This window comes from Pithys albifrons, chromosome 3 (genome assembly GCF_047495875.1).
Source record: "Pithys albifrons albifrons isolate INPA30051 chromosome 3, PitAlb_v1, whole genome shotgun sequence".
Lineage (NCBI taxonomy): Eukaryota > Metazoa > Chordata > Aves > Passeriformes > Thamnophilidae > Pithys > Pithys albifrons.
In genome coordinates this window covers 88,504,103-88,514,730 of record NC_092460.1, presented here as the reverse complement: position 1 = coordinate 88,514,730, position 10,628 = coordinate 88,504,103, and the positions used below count along the sequence as shown (strand labels likewise).

At 40.4% G+C, this 10,628-nt stretch overlaps 1 protein-coding gene and 1 long non-coding RNA gene across 2 annotated transcripts; one reads left to right on the top strand and one right to left on the bottom strand.

Annotated features, from left to right (window-relative positions):
- The first annotated feature begins 171 nt into the window (after positions 1 to 171).
- Positions 172 to 10,504, top strand: RINT1 (RAD50 interactor 1). The gene is made up of 14 exons (XM_071552648.1): positions 172 to 599; positions 1,445 to 1,640; positions 1,781 to 2,022; positions 2,192 to 2,365; positions 2,442 to 2,591; positions 3,725 to 3,881; positions 4,479 to 4,589; positions 4,731 to 4,956; positions 5,510 to 5,647; positions 6,339 to 6,538; positions 7,911 to 8,125; positions 9,126 to 9,306; positions 9,389 to 9,507; positions 10,125 to 10,504. The coding sequence occupies exons 2-14, from the start codon at positions 1,464 to 1,466 to the stop codon at positions 10,336 to 10,338; spliced, it is 2,304 nt and encodes a 767-aa protein (XP_071408749.1). The 5' UTR covers positions 172 to 599; positions 1,445 to 1,463; the 3' UTR covers positions 10,339 to 10,504.
- On the bottom strand, positions 6,593 to 8,424 carry LOC139670637 (uncharacterized). The gene is made up of 2 exons (XR_011697522.1): positions 7,893 to 8,424; positions 6,593 to 7,430 (listed from the first exon to the last, which is right to left on the bottom strand). It is a non-coding gene; the product is annotated as an uncharacterized lncRNA (long non-coding RNA).
- Positions 10,505 to 10,628: the final 124 nt, after the last annotated feature.

Below are 10,628 nucleotides of genomic sequence, written 5' to 3'. Positions count from 1 at the left end.
CCTTTGCGCCTCTCCCTGCCCCTTGCTGGGTTAAAAAAATACTCTGAAGCCGTTCTAAAATGACATCGCGTGTTCCGCCTCCTGCTGAACAAAAAAACCACCTTTCCTCGCCCGAATCACGTGAACAGAGGGCGGTCAGAGCGGCTGCGCCGAGGCGGGGACGGGGACGGGGACTGGGCAGGAACCGCGGCGGCTCCTGCTGCTGACGCGGCGGGGGCGGTGCTGGGCTGTGCAGCCCGCGCACGGCTCTGCTGGGTCTGCCGGCCCCGCGGCACCACCGCCTGTCCCGGCCCTGCTGGCCCCGCGGCACCGCCGCCCATCCCGGCCCTGCGGGCCCCGGGACAGCACCGTCTGTCCCGGCTCTGCTGGCGCTGCGGCACCGCCGCCCATCCCGGCCCTGCGGGCCCCGGGACAGCACCGTCTGTCCCGGCTCTGCTGGCGCTGCGGCACCGGCACCGTCCCCGTGGCATCACCGTCTGTTCCGGCCCTGCGACACGCCACTGTGCCTGCGGCACCGGCACCGGGGGCTGGCCCGGGACGCCCCTAGAGCCCGCAGAGCCTTCGTTGGATCCGTGGCACGGCCCAGCCCTCCGGCCAAGGTGGGTGCAGAGCCGCGGGCCTGAGCGGGGGGCACTGGGAGGGATGCTCCTCCCAAAGTTGTATGTCTCTCTCCGCTATCCCGATCCGTTCCTCTGGTAAGGAGAGAGCGCCGCTTGGTTAGTTGTTTTCTGCGGCGTGTCTTGTTTTCATTGCTGCCAACAGTCGTTTTACTGCTCTGTTTTCTGCATTCGCGTCTCCAAACACTATTTGCACTATCCAAACACTTGTCACTGTTGCGAGTCTTGAGAGGATCACAGTGGAACAGTGTCAGGTTTTCTCTGGGTGGTGAACACAAATGTGTGGATCAGCAAGTGCTTCTTATGTTATACTGTGTGTGGGGGTTTATAAGTATTTGTTATGCTTTCCTTTCCAAATCATTGTGAGACCCTCATGGACACTTCGTTAATAGTATGTCAGTCATCACTTAATATCTCCGGAACATCCTAAATGATGTGAAAAGGTAGAGCAGGAATGTTACTTACCTTTGCATTTGACAAAAATATTTTCCCAGTGCTTTTCATCAAGTTTTCTATATTATATGTGGAGGAATTACTTGTATGCTGAACTATTTTTAACGTATTTTGTGCTTTTGGGGAAGAAAAAACAGGGATAATTTTCTTCAGTAATTGATATACAATAAATCACCAATTGCATGTGTGAGCAAGGTGTTATTAGATCTCAGTTAAGACTCAAGCCAGCACTTGTAGCACTTAAGGCAGTATATTTTGTGAATATCTTGTTTCAGTTTAAATTGAACTGTCCAGCTTTTCATGAAGTTTTGTGTCCTTAATAGATCAATATTTATTTGTGCTTAGTAGTGGCTAATTAGACACTGTATGCTCAGTATTACAGAGACAGAAAACATGGCAAGCGTTGCTGTTAGCAAGAAAGAAGCCAGTAGAGATCTAGATCATTGTGATATCCCATACTATGTTTCTGAATTTGTGGAAAGAGAAGTTGGAAATGACTATGATTCCCTGAGGAATCTAGACAACCTGATTGATAAGCTATCTGAAAACAAAAAGCAGTTAGAAGAACAGGTAAGCATTTTTATTTTTCTGAATACGCTGTATGACTGATCAAGTATATTTAACTAAATGAAATGTATTAGTATCTCAAATGGCACTACTCTGCACAGTGCAGTGTTTTTATGTTAGACAATACTTCTCTGTGAATATAGGTACTCACAGTTTCATCCGAAGTCCCTAAAAGAATTCAGAATGCCTTAAAGAATGCAGAAGATTCTAAAAAGTCTCTGAGTCGGCTTCTAGAGGAAGAAACTCTTCTGTCTGATTTGATCAGCTCCCACTTACTGAAAGCTCAGCCGTGGATGGAGGATCTCGATGTACTGATCAGTCAAGTAGAAGAAATTGAGCGACATCTGGCCTATCTCAAATGGATTTCTCGAATAGAAGAGTTAAGGTAAGATTTTTGAGTACTGTATATATGTTCCAAGACTGGTAACCTAGTTTATTCCATCATTAAAATGTTTTAGATTCTAAAAAGCTTTTCTTCATTTTTCAATATACAAATGATTAATTTCTGCTGTGTTTAATGAATATTTGGCCTTGACTTTTATTGTATTTGACAGTGATAGCATCCAGCAATATCTGATGACCAACAACGTTCCAGAGGCAGCCAGTACTCTGGCGTTCATGGCAGAACTGGATATTAAACTTCAGGAGTCATCTTGTTCTCATCTTCTTGCGTTTGTGAGATCCACTGTTCAATTCTGGCATAAAATTCTGAAGGACAAACTGACGAGGTAAGAGACACGCTGTGACTGCCTCAGTGGGCCCTGTGCTGTGAGCTGGTGTTGATGTGCCTGGTTTGTGTTGCAGTGACTTCGAGGAGGTGCTCGCACAGCTCCGCTGGCCCTTCGTGGGGCCGCCCCAGGCTCAGGCACTCGGCCTGGCTGCTCCAGCCAGTGCTCCTGACGTGTACAGCAACCTGGAGGTGTTGTTTTGCCAGCTTCTGAAACTGCAAACCTCGTATCCTTTTACATAGTTGTGGTGTATTTTGGTAAGAATAATAAATGTTGGAGATGCGTGTTCTCAAGGATAATTATTTAAAATTTTGTTTTTCCTAAAGACAGAATATAATTTGAATTTGTGTTACTTTGTATTAACATTAGACTATTGTGGTGGGGGTTTTTTTGTCCTTTTGAAAATGCCAGGTGCCAAAGTTGTCCTTTTTGGCGGTAGCAACATTGTAACTCCAAGTCATCAGATCTAGTGGTCTCATGGTAGGTGACAGTTCAGGTTCCATGAGGATCTGGCATTACACACTTTGATACTTTTATGTTAGTAAAAATAAATGGTGATACATCTTTTATTTTACACAGTCAGTGCTTTTCCTTTATAGCCTTATTTTAAATTAGTCTTAATCACTTTAATATGTCCCACCACAAAAGAAAAAAAAGGGAAAATTAAAAATGCATGTCTTGGAAGGAGACTTTGCAAAAGGGGGAAACTACAGGAGGATTTTCATTGTGCAGCAATACTAGTCTGCCTTTGTGGTTACTCGGAAGGCACTGCTGCTTGTTCTGTTCCTGGGTTTTATGAATCAAATAAAGCACAGCTAACCATTTTTTGTGACTCTGGCTGCCTTTTTTTTTTATTATTTAGTCGTGGATTGGGAAGCTGCAAGGCCACTGTACATAACCCTGAGTTGGTGACAGTTTTGGTTTGACAGACTGAGTCACTTAAATCACTTACATGAAAATGGAAAATAATGTGTTGCATTTATTGATCCCAGTAGTCTTTATCCTCCTTTAACAAATATGAATAAGCATGTCTCTTGGGCAGCCACTGTGTTTGATTCTGACAGTGGTGGTTTGTGGTGTTCTTTTTTAAAAATTGTATGTTTCCTAAATTAAACTGGCTTAAGAGACTTGTATTGTCACTGAATAAATAATCCTTAGAGGCCTGAGTTATATTACGTTATATAAAGTGGAGTATTTTGAGTATCTTTTATATTTGAGGAATTGTATTGATTTCATAATACTGCCCTCAGCCAGTGAGGAGAAGTAAGTAGTGTTAATTTTTATAAGCCCATTGTATTGGAATTATGATGATGATGGGAGAATTACACACATAAATTCATCCTTGACTGTCAAACTTAGAGATGAACTGTTAACCAAGCCTAAACAATTGCCAGAAAAGTACTCTTTACCCCCATCACCTCCCATTGTCCTTCCGATACAGATCATGCTGAACCCTCTTCAGAAAAGATTCAAGTATCATTTCACTGGGAATAAACAAACCAATGTTCTAAACAAGGTATGGGAGAAAGCAGTTTGATATTTCTAAATTGCTTTTTCAAACAACAGATAGATTGCTCTATCTAAATTGTATAGGTTTCACACTTTCCTTTCTAAAATTATTATTCTTCAAAACTGTGCTGTTCATGTGCCTATATAAGTATGAAAAGACATGGAGACAGCACTTGGAGACTTTCCAGAGGCCCAGGCATTTTCTCTGGGCTAGATGATGTTTTTCCTTTGACCAGATCCTTTTTGTTGTACTAAGTAATAAAGACCACACAGAAGAACAGGAGGAAGTAGATACAAAGCAGTAAAGAGGCTCTCATCAGTGACAAAGCTGTAGAGAAGGGAAAAATAAAAATGGAGCTTTTGCTTGACAATAAACAGAATATTTGGTACATTTAAGAGAGTAGAAATCCAGAAATATTTCTCCGATAATACTTTTATAAAAGTCAAAGCTAAGTGAAAGAGAGTGAGAGACTTGTGTGACCTGAGATCAAGAGAAGGCAGGAGAAGAGAGTGCTGTTTTTAGAAATTTGTCGTAAGATACTCCTACCTCTTGAATTAATGTTGTTTGACTGCATTTAACAGTTTCTTTTCTTTTTTAAATAAGCCTGAGTGGTATTTAACACAAGTACTTATGTGGATTGGAAATCATGCAAAGTTCCTTGATGACAAAATCCAGCCAATACTGGACAAGGCAGGATCTTCAGTGAATGCTGGGGTAAGCACTTTCATGGTTCCATGCATGTGAATATCTAAGTCAGCTTCTGACTGGTTTCAGTATGTGGTGAGACTGTCTAGGAGCAGCTCTGTACATGTTTGTTTCCTATCTTTGACGTTTTATTCCCTTTCCTTTCAAAAGCTTGAATTCTCTCGTGCTCTAGTAATGCTGATTTTGGAGAAGCTGGCTGCTGATATTCCCTGCCTCTTGTACGATGACACACTCTTTTGTCACCTTGTGGATGAGGTACTTCTGTTTGAGAGAGAGCTGTACAGCGTTCATGGTTATCTCAGCAGCTTTCCCAGCTGCATGCATATTCTGTCAGAAGAGTCCTGCTTCCAAAGGTGGCTAACAGTGGAAAAAAAATGTAAGCATTCCCATGCAGTCAGAAAGTATGTGTATACTTAGACCACTGGCCTTCTCAAATAGGCTGTCACTTGGACAGGGCTTCTACAGAAAACATTCGTGGTTTTATACTCTGTGGTTACTCTCAATAAAAATTGATTAGGCTCTAATCGTGCTTCTGTAGTTTGTAGGACTCTTGCTCCTCAGCTGTATGGGATCAAATGGGCTTATTTTAAGACATGAGTGTGCAGATAAGGGTGAATTTCTAATTAAAATAAGGGAAAGGTATGGGGTTTGAGAAATGAGTAAGAAATACATTGGAAAGAAGCAAACCAACTCTTAAAAATCCAAAGCAAACCCCCAGTCAACTCTGACAGAGCTGTTAACAGCATTGTAATTACAGGTACATTGAAGCTGGTTTTGTATGAAGCCAGTTGTCAGTAGTTTTTATAACCTGAAATGCAAGATTTAACTTAGTCAAGATAAGGCTTTTATATTTATATATTTTAGAGGGCTTTTGTTAGAATTTTTTTAATTAAAAAACTTAAACAATTTACGAGTTTTGTGCATCTCAGTTGCTCTTCAGAAAATGGACTCTATGCTTTCATCAGAGGCTGCATGGATATCACAGTACAAAGATATCACTGATGTGGATGAAATGAAAGTTCCAGACTGTGCTGAAACTTTTATGACTCTCTTGTTAGTTATAACAGGTAATTATATCTATGGGCATTGCTGTTGTTTGTAGCAACAACAGTTGAATAGTAAAAAATCTTCAGCTAACAGATTTCTTTACTCAATATTCATTGTCAGCAGCAGTCACCCAATAATGTTGCAAAGTGTGATGTTTGCAGTTTAATGAAAGCTTCCTGTTTGTTTTGTATTTTGGACACTAATGCATTAATAATCTTGAGCTAGTGACATGTTAACAATAATAATTAAAAATAAACATACATTTACTGGGCAGAATATAATTTGTTGCAATGCAGTAATAAAGCATACTATTCTTTTTGAATCTGAGAATGCAGAAGCTATTAAGTAACATCTGCTTTTTTGGAACAGAACATAAGAGCAAGTATGTTTTCAGGAGAAAGTTGTATATTCAGTGGCTTTGTCTTCTCTGTGTGAGGATGCTTTAGGGGCCACAGGGGAGGGTGCAGCATAACTACACATTGCTTCAAGTGTTAGAATACAGACTGCTGGTGGAGTCAGGATGGGGGCACAGTGTTGTTTCTTTGCATGTTTAGCTTTTGCATGAGCTGTTTCCCTGAATCTGTTGAAATGTCAGCTGTTTTAAATACTATATGATGTTCTCACAGGCGTAAGGTGATGCAGTCAGATGACTGCAAAGTTTCTTTTGTCAGTGTTGGAAAACCTAAAAACATTTTATTAATGTCTTTCTAGACAGGTATAAGAATCTTCCAACAGCTTCCAGAAAACTACAGTTCCTGGGCCTACAGAAGGAGTTAGTTGATGATTTCAGGATACGATTAACTCAAGTAATGAAGGAAGAGACCAGAGCTTCATTGGGATTCCGATACTGTGCAATCCTTAATGCTGTTAACTATATAGCAACGGTGCTGGCAGACTGGGCTGACAATGTAGTAAGTAATTGTTCTACTTCAGGAAAAAAAAAAATTAAAAATAGACTTTGGATGTTTGTTTCATAACACTTTATTTTCAGTGCTGTTTAAGTATATTCAGAAGAATTAATACTGAAAAAATAGAATGAGATGTAAATTCAGATTTAATAGAAGATGTATAAATAAGGACAGGTTATTGACCCTGAGATTAGCTCAGTTGCTTAAAACATGGTTGTAATAATGCCAAGGTCACGGGTTCAATCCCTTGTATGGGCCACTGACTTAAGAGTTGGACTCGATGATCCTTGTGGGTCCCTTCCAACTCAGAATAGTCTGTGAGTCTGTGATCCTATGATTGTTTGAGATCTAAGCTGCATTAATTATAAACTTCCTAGGGAAATGCAAAGAGAGCCTGAGGACTGAAATAATAAGAACAGAAAAAAATAGTCTCCTTTGCATGTTTTTAATTGGAAAAAAAAACTACTGAGTTTGGAGATTTCTGAGTCAGTATTAACAGTCCTGATGTTGAAATAACCTATGGACAAGGCTTGAACTACTCCTGTGGCTGGAGAGTTTAAGTGGATGGAGGGTGGATAACTGTGTTGCAATGCAGTTTAGGTGTGGCTTAGAAAGGCCACTCACTGGTAACTGAGAATTAGTTATTTTGCTGTACAATAGCCTGGTGGCAGCATGGCTGTGTAGCATATCAGCTTTCCTATGGTTATTGGTGCACAAGGTCAAAAAGCCTGTAACATGTAAAGTGTGCAGAATTAGGTATTTTGTGTGATATAGGCAGCCTCCAAATTATTTTTGTCTTCAGAGGAAGCTGTGGCTGTAGCAGGGGGTAATCTTGACTTGATAGGACAGCAGCCTTCATGTTGTATAACTGCATCTACTACACTTCTTGATCTTCCTAAAAGCAAGATCAACAAGTTGGTTACCACAATGTCCATTACACTCAAGAAATTCAATCCGTTGTCTTGCTGTTGTCAGCGCAGCAAATTTATGATTTGATGAATGCTCATTTATAAAAAAATTACAATAAAAGTTTACTTTTGCAAATGTTAAAAAGGTCAAGGTAGGGTTTTTTTAAAGCATTCTGCTATCAATCTTAAAATGTCTTTTTAGTTTTTCTTTAGTTCTGTTCCCATTACTTATCTTCTGTTTTATCTGAAACTCAGTTCCATCACTAGAATTAAACCACTATGTTTTGTTTTTGACTAAATCAGGACTACAGGGAAAGATAAGAAAGTGGTTTTAAAATCTTAAATTTTGGAGCTTCCAATTGTGCCAGGAAAGTGTTTTCTAGAACTGTGCCTATCAAAGTACCAATGAAAATTTCAAATGGCAAGATTATTTTCTGTGGTGTTCATACCTGTTTTTGTTTCCCTAGTTCTTCCTGCAGCTCCAGCAGGCTGAGCTGGAGGTCCGTGCAGAAAGTGACGCTGTCAGTCAGCTCCAGCTGGGGCAATTGGCATCCATGGAGAGCTCCGTCTTTGATGAGATGATCAACCTCCTGGAGCGCCTCAAGCATGACATGCTGACCCGCCAAGTAGATCATGTCTTCAGGGAGGTCAAAGATGCTGCAAAGCTGTACAAAAAAGAGAGGTCATTGTCTGTTTAATCTCTTCCCATATTACAGTCTTAGGGGCAGTCCTGTGGTGTAGAGGAGAGCACTCTGGACTCTGAATCCCAAGGTCCCGAGTTCAAGTCTCAGTGGGGACCATCCCCTGGCAGTTAAAGCCTCCCTGCCATCCGATCCTGTCAGATCTCAGATGCTCAGCAGGGTCAGCCCTGGTCAGTACCAGGTGCTGTGACAGTCCCGAGGACTTCACTGTCACTGTCCAAGCTCGCTCGGCCGTGGCAGATGAACCTCAGGACTTAAACAGTGGGGCCAGTTCTGTGCATGCTGAGCCTCACCTAAAAAATCCACTGCACAGGCTGGAAGGGCACACCCACGTGTTCACAAAGTCTGGCCATACACACATTACAGTATTATTTCCTGTTAAAAATACTGAGGTAAATAAAGGCGGGAATAGGTAATACACAGAATTATTTTTTTCCTGAGTAGGAACGCTGCAGGGTAGTAAGTTTTGGAAAATTCAGTGCTTACCTCAGAACTGTTTTCATGCTATGTTTTCTAAAGTAGTTGCACCATTAGTGGGTGCATTATATTAAAAACCCAAGGAAGAATTCTGTATCTCTCTAGTTTGGACAAGAAATTCTATACATAGTAGTATTAAAGATTTGAAGCAAAATGGCATCTAAAAACTGTTCTGTCTTCACAGTCTCATAGGGCTTCTTGAATATATCCCCCAGAGTAGAATTTCTGAAGTTCTTCTTGAAAGGAATAGAACTCTGATTTCCAGACTAGATGGGGTTTCCTGGAATGACATGTTCAGAGATTTATGACTAAAGCATGAGTTTAATATTAAATGAAATTCAAACATACCATTAGACTGATAACTTTTAGATTCGAAATGGGAAAGGAGAACTGTCTCTGGACCATTGTAAATGTAAGATTTTTTTTCAAAGGATAATTTTAACTTCAGTTGTTGTAGTATGAATAATTTCATTGTAATGACTTCAGTGCAACGTTTTCTTTCAGGTGGTTGTCTTTACCATCTCAAGCAGAGCAAGCAGTGATGTCTCTGTCGAGCACAGCCTGCCCCATGTTGCAGACCCTACGAGACCGTTTGCTGCAACTGGAACAGCAGCTCTGTCACTCTCTGTTCAAAATTTTCTGGCAAATGCTTGCAGAGAAAGTGGACCTATACATCTATCAGGAAGTAGGTGTCAATGTGACCTGTGCAATACCCTGTAGTGTCAGTGACTGGCTTAAACAGCAGATGTGCCTCTTTGTCTTCATAGATAATTATGGCAAATCATTTCAACGAAGGAGGAGCAGCACAGCTTCAGTTTGACATGAGTAGAAATTTGTTCCCTTTATTTTCACACTACTGCAAGAGACCAGAAAACTACTTCAAGCAGTAAGTAGGCAAACTTCTGAACTACTGGTGTTTCAAAAGTGAGGGTGCAGATGAATATGCGTGTTTTGCATAAGACCAAGATTTTTTCACAGTTCGTTTTGATCCACACTTCTAAAATGTGTAGATGATTTTTGCTTCTGATGTTTTCAACAAGGAGAATTTTGATTCTGCAGCATGTATGCAGCAACAGACATGTTGTGGAGTGTTTGTGCAGTCAGGATGTTTGGATAGACTAACTTATGGAAGGAATGTAAAGTAGCACAGACTAAGGAAACCAGGTCCAAAGAAACTAATCAAAGATACAGTTACAACACAATAAACTTTATTGTTAGAAGAAAGACTATTTAAACTATGTTTCTGCTCAACACTGCCTTGTGTAGCAGTCAAGTTGCTGTTATGGATAAGAAGCTATTACCTTGTTTGTGGTTAGTCTTTACACAGCCCACAGTCTTGTAAAGAGTCCAGCATCAAACTCCGAGGCTAACTGCAGCAGAAATCTTAATATTTTTGAACCAACATGGATCATGGAAGTTGGTTTTTTTAACACTTAAATTTGTGCACACAGGGATTATGGCATGGGTGCTGCTTACATTAATGCATGTAACTTTTTCCTCTAGCATAAAAGAAGCCTGCATTATCCTGAACCTGAATGTTGGCTCTGCCTTGCTTCTGAAGGATGTCCTACAATCAGCTTCAGAAAATGAAACTTTAAAACCAAGCCAGCCCTCTGCAACAGCAGCACTAAATGAACTCGGAGTTTATAAACTGGCTCAAAAAGATGTTGAGATTCTTCTCAATTTGAGAGCTAGTTTGCCCAATACAGGAAAATAAAGACTTCTTCAGCAAGGATTAACATCTTGGTCTACATTACTTATTTCAAACAAAAGCAAGACAAATATGTTGTAATATACTTGTGTAATTTCTTTCAATTCTATATGCTGAACAACTGGTTTAACTTGACCTTCTGCTGATTCTATAAAGTTTTTTAAAAATTTCAGACAGAGGGAATAGTCACTTTGTTTACTTCATTCATACTAATTCAATTTTCAATTTTTTTTTGTGTATGAGAGTCTCCTAATTTTTTCAAAAGTTTCTCTTTAAAACTTGCATAGTGTGTGATA